The sequence below is a fragment of the Theropithecus gelada genome, chromosome X, assembly GCF_003255815.1.
Source record: "Theropithecus gelada isolate Dixy chromosome X, Tgel_1.0, whole genome shotgun sequence".
Classification (NCBI taxonomy): domain Eukaryota; kingdom Metazoa; phylum Chordata; class Mammalia; order Primates; family Cercopithecidae; genus Theropithecus; species Theropithecus gelada.
In genome coordinates this window covers 85,945,254-85,964,710 of record NC_037689.1, presented here as the reverse complement: position 1 = coordinate 85,964,710, position 19,457 = coordinate 85,945,254, and the positions used below count along the sequence as shown (strand labels likewise).

The 19,457-nt window shown below is 38.0% G+C and overlaps 1 protein-coding gene and 1 pseudogene across 2 annotated transcripts in view; both read right to left on the bottom strand.

Annotated features, from left to right (window-relative positions):
* OPHN1 (oligophrenin 1) overlaps positions 1-19,457 on the bottom strand; it is a 366,891-nt gene that overhangs the window by 50,452 nt on the left and 296,982 nt on the right. For both annotated transcript variants that reach the window (XM_025373107.1, XM_025373108.1), the window contains exons 17-19: positions 19,345-19,403; positions 18,044-18,149; positions 2,712-2,871 (exon numbers count right to left, since the gene is read on the bottom strand). In XM_025373107.1, the coding sequence (XP_025228892.1) occupies positions 2,712-2,871; positions 18,044-18,149; positions 19,345-19,403 (325 nt within the window). The remainder of the gene's footprint in view (positions 1-2,711; positions 2,872-18,043; positions 18,150-19,344; positions 19,404-19,457) is intronic.
* Positions 7,837-7,926, bottom strand: LOC112616694 (annotated as a pseudogene).

Below are 19,457 nucleotides of genomic sequence, written 5' to 3'. Positions count from 1 at the left end.
CCTTGAAATGTTTTTGTACCTTCATGAAAAATAATCAGGCCATACTCTGTATGGCTATTTGTGGATTCTGTATTCTGTTCTATTTGTTTATGTAAGAAGTAGACAAGAGGACTTATCAAATTACCTCTGCCAATTGTACACTGTCTTGATTATTGAAGCAATACAGTAAGCATTAATATTATTAATACCTACTTCCAGTTTATTCTTTTTCAAAATTGTATTAGCCCTTACAGTTCTTTTCCATTTCTACATACATGTTAGTATTATCTTGTCTTTATCTACAAAACATCTTGCTGGGGTTTTCATATTGATTACCTTAAACTTATAGATTAATTTTTAAAGAATTGACATCTTTACCATGTTGAGTCTTCCACTCCATGAACACAGTATGTATCTCAATTTATCTAGATTTGCTTTGACTTCCTTCATATTCTCCACGTTGCAGCCAGAATAAGCCTGTTAAGCCTAAATCAAATTCTGTTATTCCCGTGATCAAAGCCCCCCTTCTATCTTACTCAGGCAGAGCAAATCCAAAATTCTTCCAGTGGATTATAAGGCTCCACTACAGGATCTAGTATGTCCCTCTCCATTATCTCTTCAGGCCCATCTTTTCCTATTTCATCTTTTGCTTAATCCACTCTAGCTAGTCTGGCCTCCTTGTTGTACTGTGAATATGACAGGCACACTTCTGCCTCTGGGATTCTGCACATACCATTTCCTCAGCCTAGAATCCTGTCTCTCTGGATAGGTGAATGAATCATTCCTCTACTCCCTATCAATGTCTGCTGAAAGGTCATCTTCTCTGTGAGGCCCTCCTCATTTCCTTATTTTCTCCTTTCCTATCTGTATTTAAAATTGCAAAACCACTTTCCAACCCCTCCTATTTCCCTTCTCTGCTTTTCTCCTTAATGTTCATTATAATCTAAAATATTACATACTTTACTTCCTTTGAATACTGTTTGTTTACTCTTTTTGAATATAAACTCTATGAAGATGATATCTAGAGTTCCTAAAACAGTACCTGGTATAAAGTGGGTACTCAACACACATTTTTTGGATGAATCAATCGATTTATCAATTTATCACATCTGGGCTCTAGAACAGGGGTCAGCAAATTAGAGCCCACACGCCTGTTTCCCATTTTGTAAACAGAATTTTACTAGAACACATCCACAACCATCTGTTTACATATTGTCTACGGCTGTCTTCTCACTACAACGGCAAAGTTAAGTAGTTGTGACAGAGATCCATGGCCTGCAAAGGCTTAAGTATTTATTATATGGTCCTTTAAGGAAAAGCTTTCTGATCCCTGCTTTAGATTCACATAGTCAACTGCTCGCGAGGCATTGTTCTCTGGATGTCTTTCAGAAATCTTAAATGTGACCTGTCCCAAACTGAACTTTTCTCTATCTCCCTCAAACTTTCCCATTGTGAAATTCTTATATGTATGAAGTAGAGCCCCATTCACCAAGTCAGCCAAGTCAGAAAATCAGGATTCAGAAATCTCCCTCTCCCACATCCTTGGTGACTTCCAGTCACCAAGTCCTGCTGCTTTTGCCTCCCTGTCCTTCTTTACTGAATTATGCTTTTCCCTAGGATGGCACTAGCTGCTATGAAGCTTATACCCCAGTGTAGGGCCATCTGTTGCAAGTCTACAAGAATTTGTCAATAAATATTTGTCTTAACCTCATTCTGGGCATCATTTTCTGACTCTACCTTTGTTTTACCTTTTGTACTTGACCTGATTATAATGCATGATGCCTTATATTTTATGTGCAATATAAAATATGCTGCCATATATACTTTTGGAATGAGATGGGTTTCAAATAAGTATAAATATTGATTTATTTTTAGTTTTGATGGAGTTCAGGACCTGCTATCCCAAAATATGGCACCTTGGCATTTGTGGAAACAGCAGAAGCAAGAAGGTTTCTCTGCCTTCTCCCCTTCTCCCCTGGAGCAGGCCATAAAAGAATTCTCTGACCTTCCTCTAAAGTAGGTCGTTCCAGAGGTACCCTCCCTATAACTGGAGGAAAAGAACATCCCTATCCTCGAAGACACAGAAACACCAAGAAGAATCTGAACAAACAAGCCTTGCTAAGATCCCCCTAAGTTTATTACCATTAGATCATATCCTTCTGTCTTCTAATTACTAATCTTCACAATGATCCATTTCATCAAACTTAGTATAAAAAATGCAAGAGTTTACCCGCTTCTTTGGGTCTTCATTTCTAAAGGCTCTTGTGTCATGTAAAACTTATTAAATAAATTTGTATACTTTTCTCTTGTTAATCAGTCTTTTGTTATAGGGGTCTCAGCCATGAAACTAGCAATGAGTGAGAACATAAATATCTTCTCCCCTACAGTTTCACTGTATATCGACTATTTTTATACTATCATTTTCCTATTTACCCATCTGTCTCCATACTATACATTGTTAACACCTTAAAGGCACAGACAGTGACTTTTTCTTCTTCATTACCCCCAGTATTTAGCATGGTGTCTGAAAGTAATATAGTTATAAGCTTGAGCAATGTTTGCTGAATGAATGAATTTCCCAGGGTAAGAGTTACCATTAAATGTCATTGTGTCATAATGGGATTTCCTTTCATTGTCAATGTGAGCCAAGGAGGAAGACACAGCACTAAAAGGCAGTTGGGGGAAAGTGTCACATGTTTGGAAAAGAGGTAGTGAGAATAGAAAATGCATACCTTGCCAAAGTGCTCGATTAGTATTTCCACCACTATGTTCTGGAATTTGATGTTCATCATGGCGGCCACAGTGTCCTCCTGAGCTCTCATCAGGGTGGGCCCAAAGATCACTCCCATGTTGGAGGGGGTCATAAGATTCTCTTTGCTGTGCTCACACACACTGCCAGAAGAAAAGGGGCAAGATTAACAAAATTTGTTCCAGTATCCCCTTACAAACAAGACTGTGTTAGGTGCTATAGGGGGTAAAAGAAACTAAAAATTAGAAGGAAAGGAGCAGCCTAAAGTATGTATTAGAAGAAAAGATTACAAAGGAAACAATCAGCAAAGAATACAAGATAGTATAAAACTAGGAGTCAAAGTGGTTAGACATAGCTAACCTAGCTAACAGCACTGAAGGAATTAAGAGACAGGCGGGGATATGGAGAGGGACTACAGCTAGCGGGATACTATTTGGAGAGGCAGGAAGGAAGCAAGAGGACATTCCAAGCAAGAGGAACAGCCCACATAAGTATAAAGCATGTACAAAGAACCACAAAGCACATTGAGAGAATGCCTACCAGTCTCTTAAATCAGCCCCTTCCCAACCCCCGTTAGAGAAGCAAAAATCTGAAGGAGCTGAAAGGGATCATTAAGATTTGCACTTGATCATCTTCCTTATTTTACAGATGAAAAAACATAGGCCCAAAGAAGGAAAGGAATTTGCTCGAAGTCACAGTCAATTAGCTGTAGAATAGAACCTGCAACCCCAGATTTTCTGATCCCTAGTCACTTTCATTGCTTAAATTCCCTTTAGTGGCTTCCTACTTTGGGATCCTTCCATAACTTGAGTAACTTGACCCCTATTTCCAATCCCTACTTACAGCTTAGGCTCTGAAGCTGGGTTTGAATCCCAACACGGCCACTCACCAGCTGCGCAACAGTGAGTTCACTCACTCTAACCTCTCTGAACTTCAGCTTTCCCACCTGGGAAAATAGCACCCACTTCAGAGAGTTGTTGAATAAATAAAGATAAATTGCTTTAGCATGGTACCTGGCACCCTGGGAAGTATCTGTTGTTATTATTACCTCTCCAGGAGCCTTCAGGCACTGCTGACCTCTGACACTCTTGTTATACTAAACTGCTAGGATTAGGGCTGTCTGGTTATACCACATTGTTTCAGACCCCCATACCTCTCTGCTCATGTCATTCTCTCTACCTAGAATATCCCCCTCTCCATACATTCACAAAATGTCTATCTATCCTTGGAGATACACATAACGTTATATCTTCAGGGAGACCAGAGCCCACTGTGCTCATCCTAACTAAAACCACTGGCAAGCAGAGTAAGTTGCAATTTTCTGTTTACTTATCTGCCTCTCCTACTAGGTGATAAACAACTTCCAAGTGTGTGTGCCTGCCACACAGCAGGTAGTAATGAATTATTTGTAAAGGAATTGAGCTCCCCTAGTGCTCTTCCAAACAGTCCTGGAGGCAGCCAAGTAAAAGGCAAGAATCTCTTTTGGTCAGTTTGGCTGTAGGAACAGCCCAACCGCCTACCCGAAACACTCACCCTCCATACCTACCAAGGCTAAGGCCCAGAAGAGAATGGTAGATTCTTAACACTGAGTGGATAATTGAGGTGTACAGAATCCTTAGACAAATCTTAATGTGAAGTCTGTTAAGCCCTAGACAAAGGCTGAGCATCATTCAAATGGAAATGAACAGCGACCATTCATAGCTTTTGATATTGCTGGGCTGGTGATGTGTTCCTTTTAATAGTTTCAGTACCCCTGCAATTAATCTTTATTCTTTAGTGACAGAAGTTTTTTCAGATATTAAAATGGAAAAGTATCTCCATGCTAACATCAAGTGACCCAAAAAGGCTAAACCACAAGGACACTTGTGTATCTCCTATTGTGAGCTTTGAAAGGAACTGATCTGTGTTCAGTGTCCCTGCAGCTCACAGAATCATCACAACTCCAAAAAGCAGAGTATTTTAGTTTTGAAGCCTTGGTTTACCAAGAGGAAAGCACTTGGCAAGGTCATATGGCAAGGCAGAGATTCAAGCCCATATTTGTTGCTCCCCAAGTCTTATAGCCATCCCATTGCATCCCACTGCCTGCCTGTCTAACTTTTCTGGATAAATCAAAACTCTTATGTGGGCGCTTCTAAGCTAAATCCACCTTCTGATTCTCTGTTATGGGAGTTACTTGTCATCCCATTTAGGATACTCTTCCTTCTTGGCCTTCCTACGAGATTTGGAAGTTCACCTATTCTTTGGGGAGATTGCTTTGCATTTAGCATCTCTTTTTATTATATATTTTGAAAACCAGTATGGGGGATAAGTAACATCCCAAATTGTGGGTTAACAAGATGAATGAAATCAAAAACAAGAGTATGTAATGTTATTTGACAGCAAAGGAATCTTGAACTCTCTAGTCTACTGAGGTTGGTTGTAAGAAGTCTCCAGTACAGAATAAAATGATTCTGATTGCATGGTTTAGATTAGAGGTCATAAATTTAAATGTCTAGAGGGGCAAGGCAGGTAACTTACATGAGAGAAATGGGCCTGGTGAGAAGTGGCTGCCACATTTAAACAAGCAGACATTCTCTAGACCACCATTTTCCCACCACTCACTTAGAGACACACCATCAACAGAATTACTTCCAGTTTTAAGAAAGGGAAATTCCCAGGTCACATCTAATGTAACTCTAATATAATATTTGTTAAAACACTTGGGAGTGGTGGGGCCTATGGTAAATTAGAAGCTTGTGCCCATTCCAAAGCAAGAAACCATTACTCAACCCCAACTGATTGCTGCCACGTGGGCATGCAGATCCAGTGTGCTAACATCCTCTTTTTTCCTGAAATGTATACTTTGATGTGAACTACCTGGATTTTTTAAATGTTGAAGCCAAATCACTTTTCCCCCAAAACACTGCGGAACAAATAAAATATATTTGTGGTCTGGACCTTGTCAACAGACTGCCAGACTGAGACCTCTGGCAGAATGAGAGGCTATCTATATGAACTTTTAGGTCTGGCTTTAGCATCCAATGAGTCTAAGAACTGTATGCCCTCTGACTCCTAAACAAGGAAGCTACCTTCAATATTTTTAGTTCTTTTACTAAAGTACTGTGTCTCTGGGCCTATCGTTTTCCATCCTTAGGTATCTGTTCCCTCATCTATAAAATGAAGTTATTAGGTGATCTAAGGGGACTTCCAGCTCTGACAATTAAGTGAATCTCAGAAAGCTGCGCTCTTGAAAATAATTGGGGGCAAAGACAACCACACACTGTATGTCCCCGTTAGAAGAACACAGAACCATCTACTAAGTATGCTTGCCTTTCCCACCCTGTACATACATACATACATGCGCGCGCGCACACACACACACACACACACACACACACCCTGGAAACACAAAACTAAAAAGGAAGCAGAAATTTGAACACAGAATAATTGATAATATTATTACATTATTACTCATTTCTTTTTAGATGTGATAATGTTATGTTTATAAAGAGTTCTCATCTTTTCTTTTTCTTTCTTTTTTTTTTTTTCTTTTGAGATGGAGTCTCGCTTTGTTGCCCAGGCTGGAGTGCAGTGGCGTGATCTCGGCTCACTGCAAGCTCCGCCTCCCAAGTTCAAGCAATTCTCCTGCCTCAGCCTCCCAAGTAGTTGGGATTATAGGTGTGCACCGCCACGCCCGGCTCATTTTGTATTTTTAGTAGAGATGGGGTTTCACCATGTTGGCCAGGGCTAGTCTAGAACTCCGGACCTCAGGTGATCCACCCACCTCAGCCTCCCAAAGTGCTGGGATTACAGGCATGAGCCACTGTGCCTGGCCTGAGTTCTCATCTTTTCAAGACACAAACTGAAATATTTATGGATGAAATAATATGATGTCTTAGATTTGATTTAAAATAACATGGGAGGAGGGGAAATGGGTGGGGAAATAGATGAAACAAGATTGGCCATGTGTTCATTATAGTTGAAGGAGGGGTGATGGACACATAATGCTTTCCTATACTGTCTCCTCTATTTTCATATGTACTTGAAATCTTGCACAATAAAAAGCTCTTCAAAAGAAAAGGCAATAGTGCAGGGGAGAGTGAATCAGTGTCACAAGCAAACAAGTCCCTCTCCCCAAGGATGGTGCCTTTTTTTAAGGGCTGACAGCTTTGGCTTCCTCCACTGGTATTATATTATCTGTCATTTACTTTAAATACTTGAACAAAGTCCATAGGATGTCATGAATTTCATCAGTCATGAGTTACAAGCACAACATTATTTATGTACCACTAAGAAAGAAAAGTAATTTCACTGTCATATCATCATGTAATATTTTTGAAGACATTTTAAATAGAAAATAAACTCAACAATGAACATAATTTAACTTAAGTGACTACAATATGAGCAGCTATTACAAGTTCATGCATGTGGAGGCCATGATAATTACATCAGAACTGCTGCCTGACAAGTGTAATTTTAAGAAACCATTGATTTTCAGATGTGTATAGAATTCAGATTACAATTTGAGAAAAAGTATTATTAGAACTGATGAAATTTGGTTTATGTGCTTATTAGTTTTCATGCACAATCTAAAACATATTAATTATGATGGTAGTATTCTAATTGTGAATACATGCATGCTCTAGGGGTGATTAATGAGTATTTAAAAGACTCAGGTAAAAGCCAGAGGAGCTCCTGTAAGTTTCAGCTAACCTTATCTCCAACCAACACCAAAGGCTTTGTTAATGAGCATAACATAAGGTAAAAACGAATTACCATTGCCTAGATGTATTAAAGACATATGGACTGGCTGAAAATATTGCACAGACACTGCCAGCCTTGCATTGACAGGGTAGAAAAATATAGCAATGCTTAATATTAACATCAGTAAGGTGAATCAGCCAATCTTATGCATCTTCAGATATGATGCAGCATATGGTATACAACATCACCTATGATCTGTTCCAACCAACAAATAGTTAACTTGAATCCATCTAGCCTTTAGATAGAACCTATACTTTACAAAAAATACAAGAAGTAGAGGAATTCGCTGAAATATATGACAAAGAAGAAAGCAGACAAAACTAGGAAGTAACATTCTACAGGACAATTGGTCTTCTCTTGTTGGTAAAACAGTATCATTAAAAAAGGCACTGTGCAGGGGCCATGCTAGTCTTCTCTGTATTGTTCCAATTTTAGTATATGCACTGCTGAAACACTCTTCAGCAAATGCAAAAGAATGGAAATCATAATAGTCTCCCAGACCACAGTGCAATCAAATTAGAACTCAGGATTAACAAACTCACTCAAAACCACACAACTACATGGAAACTGAACAGCCTGTTCCTGAATGACTACTGGGTAAATAACAAAATTAAGGCAGAAATAATTAAGTTCTTTGAAATCAATGAGAACAAAGACACAACATTCCAGAATATCTGGGACACAGCTAAAGCAGTATTTATGGGGAAATTTATAGCATCAAATGTCCACAGGAGAAAGCGGGAAAGATGTAAAATGGACACACTAATATCACAATTAAAAGAACTAGAGAAGCAAGAGCAAACACATTGAAAAGCTAGCAGAACACAAGAAATAACTAAGAGCAGAGCAGAACTGAAAAAGATAGAGACACGAAAAACACATTTAAAAAAAAATCAATGAATCCAGGAGCTGGTTTTTGAAAAGATTAAACAGATAGACCACTAGCCAGACTAATAAAGAAGAAAAGAGAGAAAAATCAAATAGACACAATAAAAAATGATAAAGGGGATATCACCACTGATACCACAGAAATACAAACTACCATCAGAATACTATAAACACCTCTATGCAAATAAACTAGAAAATCTAGAAGACATGGATAAATTCCTAGACATCTATACCCTCCCAAGACTAAACCAGGAAGAAGTTGAATCCCTGAATAGACCAATAACAAGTTCTGAAATTGAGGCAGAAATTGATAGCCTATCAACCAAAAAAAGCCCAGGACCAGATGGATTCACAGTCAAATTGTACCAGAGGTACAAAGAGGAGCTGGTACCATTCCTTCCAAAACTATTCCGAACAACAGAAAAAGAGGGAATCCTCCCTAACTCATTTTATGAGGCCAGAATCATCCTGATAACCAAAACCTGGCAGAAGACGCAACAACAAAAAATTTCCGGCCGATATCTCTGATGAACATCGATGTGAAAATCCTCAATAAAATACTGTCAAATCAAATCCTGCAGCACATCAAAAAGCTTATCCACCACGATCAAGTTGGCTTCATCCCTGGGATGCAAGGGTGGTTCAACATATGCAAATCAATAAATGTAATCCATCACATAAACAGAACCAATGACAAAAACCACATAATTATCTCAATAGATGCAGAAAAGGCCTTCGATAAAATTGAACACCCCTTCATGCTAAAAACTCTCAATAAAGTAAGTGTCGATAGAACATATCTCAAAATAATAAGAGCTATTTATGACAATAAATCCACAGGCAATATCATAGTGAATGGGCAAAAGCTGGAAGCATTCTTTTTGAAAACAGGCACAAGACAAGCACGCCTTCTCTCACCACTCCTATTCAACACAGTATTGGAAGTTCTGTCCAGGGAAATCGGGAAAGAGAAACATAAACAGAACGAATGACAAAAACCACATGATTATCTCAATAGATGTAGAAAAAGTTTTTGATAAAATTCAACACCCTTTCATGCTAAAAACTCTCAATAAACTAGGTATTGATGGAACGTATCTCAAAATAATAAGAGCTATTAATTATTAACCCACAGGCAATATCATACTGAATGGGCAAAAGCTGGAAGCATTCCCTTTGAAAATCAGCACAAGACAAGGATGCCCTCTCTCACCACTCTTATTCAACATGGTATTGGAAGTTCTGGCCAGGGCAATCAGGCAAGAGAAAGAAATAAAGGGTATTCAAACAGGAAGAGAGGAAGTCAAATTGTCTCTGTTTGAATATGACATGATTGTATATTTAGAAAACCCCATCATCTCAGCCAAAAATCTCCATAAGCTGATAAGCAAATTCAGCAAAGTCTCAGAATACAAAATCAATGTGCAAAATTCACAAGCATTCCTATACACCAATAATAGACAGAAAGCCAAATCATGAGTGAACTCCCATTCACAACTGCTACAAAGAGAATAAAATACCTAGGAATATAACATGCAAGGGACATGAAGGGCCTCTTCAAGGAGAACTACAAACTACCACTCAAGGAAATAAGAGGGGACACAAACAAATGGAAAAACATTCCATCCTCATGGATAGGAAGAATCAATGTCGTGAAAATGGCCTTACTGCCCAAAGTAATTTATAGATTCAATGCTATGCCCATCAAGCTACTATTGACTTCATTCACATAATTAGAAAAAACTACTTTAACTTTCATGTGGAACCAAAAAAGAGCCCATATAGCAAAGATAATCCTAAGCAAAAGAACAAAGCTGGAGGCGTCATGCTACCTGACATCAAACTATACTACAAGGCTACAGTAAGCAAAATAGCATGGTCCTGGTACCAACACAGATATATAGACCAATGGAACAGAACAGAGGCCTCAGAAATAACACCACACATCAACAACCATCTAATCTTTGACAAACCTGCCAAAAACAAGCAATGGGGAAAGGATTCCCTATGTAATAAATAGTGTTGGGAAAACTGGTTTGCCATATGCAGAAAACTGAAACTGGACCCCTTCCTTAGACCTTATAGTTAACACAAGGTGGATTAAAGACTTAAATATAAGACCTAAAACCATAAAAACCCCAGGTAAAAACATAAGCAACATCATTCAGGGCATAGGCATGGTCAAAGATTTCATGACTAAAACACCAAAAGCAATGGCAACAAAAGCCAAAATTGACAAATGGGATCTAATTAAACTAAAGAGATTCTGCAAGCAAAAGAAACTATCATCAGAGTGAACAGGCAACCTACAGAATAGGAGAGAATTTTTGCAATCTATCCATATGATAAAGGGCTAATATCCAGAATCTACAAGGAACTTAAACAAATTTACAAGAAAAAACCAACCCCATCAAAAAGTGGGCAAGGGATATGAACAGACACTTTTTAAAGAAGACATTTATGCAGCCAACCAATATATGAAAGAAAGCTCATCACCACTGGTCAATAGAGAAATGCAAATCAAAACTGCAATGAGATACTATCTCATGCCAGTTAGAATGGCAATCATTAAAAAGTCAGAAAACAACAGATGCTGGAGAGGATGTGGAGAAATACGAATGCTTTTACTCTGTTGGTGGGAGTGTAAATTAGTTCAACCATCGTTGAAGACAGTGTGGCAATTCCTCAAGGATCTAGTACCTGAAATACCATTTGACCTAGTAATCCCATTACTGGGTACATACCCAAAAGATTATACATCATTCTACTATAAAGGCACATGCACACGTATGTTTATTGTGGCACTATTCACAATAGTAAAGATTTGGAACCAACACAAATACCCATCAATGACAGACTGGATAAAGAAAATGTGGCACATATACACCATGGAATACTATGCAGCCATAAAAAAGGATGAGATCATGTCCTTTGCAGGGATGTGGATGAAGCTGGAAGCCGTCATTCTCAGCAAACTAACACAGGAACAGAAAACCAAACATCACATGTTCTCACTCATAAGTGGGAGTTGAACAATGAGAACACATGGACACAGGGAGGGGAACATCACACACTGGCGCCTGTTGGGGGTGGGGGGCTAGGGGAGGGACACCATTAGGGGAAATACCTAATGTAGATGATGGGTTGATGGGTGCAGCAAACCACCATGGCACGGGTATACCTATGTAACAAACCTGCACGCTCTGCACATGTATCCCAGAACTTAAAGTATAATAATAATAACAATAAATAAAAAGAAACAAGCTCTGTGCTAGATTAAAAATACAAAAAAGACATAAATAAAATGTGTTCCTATATTGAATATCAGATTGGACAAAAATCTATAAAAGGCCTCTTTTGGGTCAAGTGGGAAAATGTTAATATGGTCTGGAAAAGTCAAAATTTTTAAAATGGAAAAAGCAGACTAAAGAACAACATAATCTCATTTTGGTAAAAAAAAAATGCAAACATGTATATGTATACAAAAATGCATACACACATACACATACACACACAAAGAGAGGGAGAAAAAGAGGGAGAGAGAGAAGAAAGAAAGAGACAGAGAAAGAGAGAGAGATTCTAAAGAACCTGAACTATATTAATAGTAACGATTATTGAATGTTGGGAATAGAAAGCTTTTCCTTTGTTTTTTTTTTGTTTGTTTGTTTGGTTTTTTTTTTTTTGCTTTTTAAATATTTTGTAGGCCGGGCGCGGTGGCTCAAGCCTGTAATCCCAGCACTTTGGGAGGCTGAGACGGGCGGATCACGAGGTCAGGAGATCGAGACCATCCTGGCTGACACGGTGAAACCCCGTCTCTACTAAAAAATACGAAAACTTAGCCGGGCGAGGTGGCGGGCGCCTGTAGTCCCAGCTACTCGGGAGGCTGAGGCAGGAGAATGTCGTAAACCCGGGAGGTGGAGCTTGCAGTGAGCTGAGATCTGGCCACTGCACTCCAGCCTGGGCGACAGAGCCAGACTCCGTCTCAAAAAAAAAAAAAAAAAAAAAAAAAATATTTTGTAATTTATACAGTGTACAGTATTGCATCTCAAATAAGAGAAGTATTATTACAAAAGTAAATAGAATCTAGTAAGCCTAATAACCCATACCCTTCAGAATGGTAGCCCAGGCCTAAGGTTACAAAGGGGTACTAGATGGTAGGATTTTATTGCCTGACTCCAATCTTATCTGCCTCCAGTGAACCTTTCATCCAAGATGTTGTCAGGGCATCTGAAAGGACAGAGAGCTGGGACTTCATTTGAGTTTGCAGAACAGGTTGTTCAAGTCTTTTTTCGTCTGCCTGCTGATAAATAGCTATAAGAATGGCAGAATTAAGCCCGGAGCTTGCTTCCATTGTAATATTCCACTGGCAGTAAGATTGCCAGGGAAGTGACCTTAGAGTTCTCTTATTTCTGACTAATAGAAGCTCCAGATACTAACCAAAAAGAACTGGATAATTGAGAACCTCAAATTGGCTGAGGTCAGTTTGGGTCTGCCTGTTATTAGCCTGGAAAACAGGCTGACAGTGGAAACACAGTAAAAAGGCATAGATGTACTCATCATATAGATGATGAAAGCAGCAGTCGGCAGGCAGGATAATTATGTGCATTTTAAAAACACGTGAATTTTCTTCTTCTGTGCAAATTTCTCTATTGAAACTAAGCATATTTTTTATTTACATTTCCCTACAATTTTCATTATAAACATTTTCAAACATACAAAAAAGGTGAAAGAGTGGTACCAGGAGGACACATACTGTCTATACCTAGACTCAAAAATTAACATATTTCCACATTTGCTTTTACTCTGTCTATATTTTTTCTTAATCCTCTGAAAGTAAATTGCTTCAACCCTAAATACTTCAGCATTCATCATCAAAGAATAAGCACATTTTTCTACAAAACCACAATAACATGTTAGCATCTAGAAAATGTACAATAATTCTATATCATCTAATATCTAGTCCATATTCAAATTTTCTCAAATGTTATGGGGGAAAAAAGTCTTTTATAGCTGCCCTTTTCAAATCTGGATCCAATCAAAGCTCTTACACTGCATTTGTTTGTTTATTTAGTCTCTTAATGTACAACAGTACCTCTACCACTTTTTTCCACAACATTGACTTTTTGAAAAGTCCAAGCCTTTTCAAAAGCTTTATAGACTGTCAAATACTCTGTGTTTTTCTATACTTTTTATTTCCTGCAAACTGGAAAGAATTAATATGATTCAAGCTACATATTTTTGGCAAAAATATTTCACAGTTTATGTATTATAATTTTTATTATATCTACTTAGGAGGTACATAAGTGGTTTGTTCCATTATTTACCATGGCACAACCTCAGCTCGCTGCAACCTCTGCCTCTCAGGTTCAAGTGATTCTTCCACCTCAGCCTCCAGAGTAGCTGGGATTACAGGCACCCACCATCATGTTCGGCTAATTTTTGTAATTTTGTAGAGACAGAGTTTCACCATGTTGGTCAGGCTGGTCTCGAACTTGTCACCTCAGGTGATCCACCCGCCTCAGCCTCCCAAAGAACTAGGATTACAGGCCTGAGCCACCGCGCTTGGCCTGTTCCATTATTACTGATGCTAACTTTGATCGATTACTTAAGGTGGTGTCTGCCAGACAGGTTCATCGTAAAGATACATTGTTTTTTATTTGTGATTAGTAAGTAACTTGTCAGTAATACATAGGAATAATGTGAACATCCTATTCCTCAATACTCTTTTACCCAACAGTTTTGATTCATGTCTAAAACAGACCACTTAGATAGCAAACTAATGATTTTTCTAATTCTGTCATTCGTCCTATGTTTATTAGCTGGTATTCTTTCTGCAATAAAGAGCTTTCCTTCCTCTACCTACCTACAAGAATTTTGTTTTTCAACATGTAATAATCAAATACATTATTTATTGTTATTGATGTTCAGGTTGACTCAAACATCATCGGTGTCAGCCCTTTCAAGGTTTCTACATCCTCTGGACATGACACTATTATGACACTATTAGTGTGACTCCGTTCTTTCTTGCTTGGTGGTACTGTTTATCCAAAACTAACCTTGTATTTTCCTTGCTCCAGACATGGAATCAGCCATTTCTCTAAGCACCCCTGATTCCTTTGAAAAGGAAATGCTATTTAAAAACAAAAAACTGGGTACTAAGTGTATTCACTTCTTTTTGGGTAGAATTCCTTCAAGACTGATTCAGTGAATAAAGTCTTTTCTTCTTGTTGCTTTCTCTTTAAATCATAAATTCATATTAACATTCTTAATTTAATTTTAATGTTAAAAAATTTTTCCTCATGTCTTTAATTTTATATCTGTATCTCTTTTGTACACTATAAGGCTTGGCTTGTGATAACATTAACATATTTACTTTTTTGCTTTATCTTTATAAGATGTATGTGTGTGTTTCAAGTTAAATTATATTACTACTATTAATAAACCTACTGAGTGATGCTTAAAATTTTGCTTTTCTTGTTTCTAGAGTACATCTCATTAAGGATGAGTCAGAGGACTGTGTTGACACGTTAGTTGAAATAATTGCTTTCTCTCTGTAATTATGCTATCAAGTTGATAAACACTTAGGTTCATTAAATTCATTTGCTTTTATTGGTGTTCAGTTTTATGGTTCATAATTTTTGATTTAATTTTATTTTTTGGATATGTAAAACATTAATATGGCTTAATAGTCATAAGTATATAAGGAGGTATACCCAGAGGAATCTAGCTCTTATCCCTATCCCCTCCTCCCTACTTACCACACCTATCCACTATAATAACAACTTTCATTAGTTTATTTTTATAACACATTTATTGAAATATATTTTACATATCATAAAATTCACCTTTTTAAAGGTTAAAATTAAACGGTTTTTAGTATATTCACGGAACCGTGCAACTGTCACCCTTTATATAATTTCAGACATTTTCATCATTCCAAAAAGAAACCTCATACTCATTATCAATTACTCCCCATTACTTCTCACACCCCCACTTCCCAGACCTTGCCAACAACTCATCTACTTTCTTTCTCTATAGCTTTGTCTATTCTGAACACTTCATATAAATGGAATCATATATGTACTTTTGTGTCTTGTTTTTTTCACTTAGCATAATGCTTTTGGTGTTTATCCATGTTGTGGCATGTATCAGTACTTCATCCTTTCTATGGCTGAATAATATTCCATTGCCTGTATACCACATTTTGTTTACCTATTCGTTAGTTAACAGACATTTGGGTTGTTTCCACGTTTCAACAACTATGAAATAATGCTGCTATGGACATTTGTGTACAAGATTTTGTGTGGAACATGTTTTCATTTATCTTAGGTATATACCTGGGAGTGGAATTGCTGGATGTATGACAACTCTACATTTAACTTTTGGAGTCATTAGTTTTTTAACATTTATCTTAGTGTATGCTTCATTTGACAAAATTTTTTAAACATGTGTGTATTCTTACATATTCTTATTTTCCTCTTTTTTCTTACAAAATAAAGCTAGCAAATTATAAACCTTGTTTTATAGCTTGAAATTTTTTATGTTATTGCTTGTTTTATGTGCTGGAAAATTGTAATATATCCCAGAAAATCACTACAAAACAAAGTTCATAGAGATCTTCCTCATTCTTTTCTTAAATTACTGCATAATACTACATTGTCTAATATATCCTTATTTACTCGACTAGTGCCCTATTTTCAGATATTTGTGTTGTTTCCGATCTTTCGCTTTTGAAAATTGTGCTGCAATGAGAAACCTTGTGCATGTGTTGTTTGTATTTGTGGAGGTGTATCTTTAGAGTATATGCCTTAAAAAAAGAAAAAAAAAAAAAGCTAAAATATCATATACCCTGTTTTACCCTGTTTTGCTGGGTCAAAGGATAACCAAATGTTTAGATTTGTTAGGTATTGTCAAATCCCCTCTTCTGGAACCGTACTGCATTAACACAAGAAATGTATTGGAGGACAGTTTCCCCATAGTCTCATTAATAAGCATTAGGATTTGTCCATAAATGGTAGCTCAGTATAGGTTTAGTTTGTGTTTTTGTTACTATGAGTGAGCTTGAGCATATTACCACATATTTAAGAGTATTTGCCATTCTATTTCTGTGATCTATTTGTTCATGTCTTCTTTTGATTTCAAGATTTTGAGGACTAAGATTCTTAAAGTAAGCCAAGCAGCCAGCCTTTGGGCAGATAGAAGCAGGCACCCTGACGCTCACTAAGCAAGGGCATCCTCAATTGAGTCCTTGGCTCTTGTCACATGTTGAGACTCTCAGAAAGTCAGAGCTGAAAAAACCCTTTGAGATTAACTGCTTCAGTCCCTTCGTGTTATAGATGCACAAACTTGTGGGCCAGAGAGTGGAAGGAACTTTCTCTAGGTCACACAGCATATTTGTGACAGATCTGGAACTTGGACTCAAAGACTCCTCCAGGGCAACTTTAAATTAACATGCAAATAGCTTCTTTGCTGATTTTTGTACATTTACTGAGATTATCACAAACTAATTTTTGGAGACCAGAAGCCTCTTAATGTTCTCTATTAGCTCAAATTACAAACACTGGCAATAAATATAAAAGCCATCCTCTCTTGTTAATTCTGCTTATTATCTACATCAGTGTCCACAATATTCATTTGCTATAGAAGTGTAGAAAACAGTCTTTGAAAGTCAGAGCTGAATCAGATCTTGGAGATCTCACATATAATAGGAAAACTCAAGGTCCAGATAGGCAAAGCACTCAGGATTTATTACAGGGGGAGGCCAAAAGAGTCATTAACCTGGAAACTCACCTTCATTAAAGGCCTCAAGTTGAGGTGTTTCAGAGCCTCTCCAAATGAGGTTAAAATGTATCATTACTGCATCTTTTGAGTATGCAGACAACTGCATTTGCTAAATATATACACTTAAAATACATTACAATTTTTTAAACTTATTTTCACTTTTTTTACTGTTTAACATACCAAGAGAGGCCTTAAGAGTGACCTGTCCCGGGTCACAAAATGAACTAATAGCAGAAAGCAGAAATGAAACTAGAGCCCAGGTCTGCTGGTTCCTGGGCAGAATGCTTTCTGCCTTTTTTTAAGCCAAGTAAATTCATCTTGATTCACAATATTAAATCCTCTGGCCAGGAAGCACCACTGTGGGACACATGTGCCCCTTTCACCTGCTTATCTCAGTGCCTGTCACCAGGACTATTCTCCAGGATCCCGCTGTCTGCTACTGCCAGCCACACCAGGGCAAGAAGTTGACCAGAATCTTAACAAAAAGTCCCATTTCTTGAGAGCCTCTCATGTGACATGCATTTTACCTGTGTTCATCCTAATCCACACAACTGGCCTTCATTATAGGGATTGTGCAGATGAGCAAACAAACTCAGAGAGGTTTGCCTAAGATTACACAGCAAACAAGTTGGAGAGCTTCAATTCAACACCAGGCTCATCTGACGGCAAAGCCCAATCTACCTTGCTGTTACCTTTCAACTGAGACAACCCACATGCATGATGACTCTAAGAGGATATGTACATGAGTCAAGGCAAAACAGCCTTCCTCACAGAGCATTCAGCCTTCTAAGGAAGCACTTAAGGACTGGGGCTGAAAGAGCTGAGAGGAAGCTTCTGTGTAGTCCAACCACACGGGACAGTTGTCTAATAGAAACTTTTTCTGAAAATCCAGCAGTTACTTACTTGACCAAGTGTCTTATCAGAAGTTCCAGCATCTCTCGGTTCTTTTCTGGTAGCTTATATACCAGGGAGTGAATAGCTCCTAGGCGGTAATCCAGGTTATCAGACTCTGAGAGAGAAGGGTAAGAGAAAAATGGTTTGGCTTTCTGGGCAACTGGATTGAGCAAATTCTCACATATATATGCACACACACACACAGATTTGGAGAAAGACAACCAGAGACACAGAGAGACAGAGAGATAATCAATGAGATGAAAAGAGACAGAGATAAATAGGCACTGAAATACAATAAAAATTAAAGACCCAGAAACAAAGACAAAGACACAAAGAGAGAGAGAGAAAGAAAAAAGGCAGAGAGAGAGAGAAAAAACACACACACAAAGAAACAGGTCTAAAAAGATGTAGAAAACAGAAGATAGAAAAGAAGAGAAGGATGAGAAGAGAAGATTGTCTCAGAGGGAGTCAGAACTCCAGGCACAGCAGGTTGTTCCTGAAGTCTCACAGATAAACTTCCAGCTGGAAGCCTATTCCCATCCACCTTCCTTGTGGTACTGAGAAGTGTGCTGCTGCCTCTGGATTCCTGTTAAAATCACTGAGAGCTCAGAAGTAAAGAACAAAGCTCCCTTGTTTCAAAAAAGACCCATTATGATGTTAAGTCCCCTGAATCTTTTTCCTCTACACCACACAGGATATGATACAGAATATGATGCAGAACCTCCACGTTGAGGTGGAGAGGGGCACTCACACAGTGGCCTCAGCCAAAACTTTCAATGCTTCTTTAATTGCCAACTTTTGGGGGTAATTCTATATGCCTTATTTCCTATGTACTAACGTCCTCTCCCTCAGTTTTCTCATCTAGAAAATCTGATGCTGGCACTAGCAGATTAAGAACAATGGTTCACAACACAATAGAAAAGCATTTGAACAGGCAAAATGCTGAAGGAAGTTGAAACGGCAACTGTCATGTAACCATTTTGCTGTCCCCTGGTAATGTGAGCCAATGTTCTTGTTCTGATGGAAGAGGCAATGAATACATATATAAATAAAGTCTTTATATTCATCACAACCCTCAAGTTAACCAATTTTCTCAAGCCTACTTAAGTAACACTAATTATGAAAAATAATAGAACTCTTGAGTTAGACAGCAAGCAAGAATACTTTCATTTGGCAGTTGAGTAAAATGTGTGTATGTGTTTTAGGTTTCTGTGCCCTCAATCACTTCCCCTCAAACAATTTTCAAGGCTTATTACAGTAAACATTAAGAAACTAGGACAACACAGTTAATTAGTAACATAAACACTTACTGGCAGCAGAGACCAGCTCTTTGTGAAGCCTATAGGTCATGACAGGTTCAGAAAGATTCCTGAAATGAATGAAAATTGTCAGTTGCTTTGGGAAGAAAGCAGCTGGGTATTGG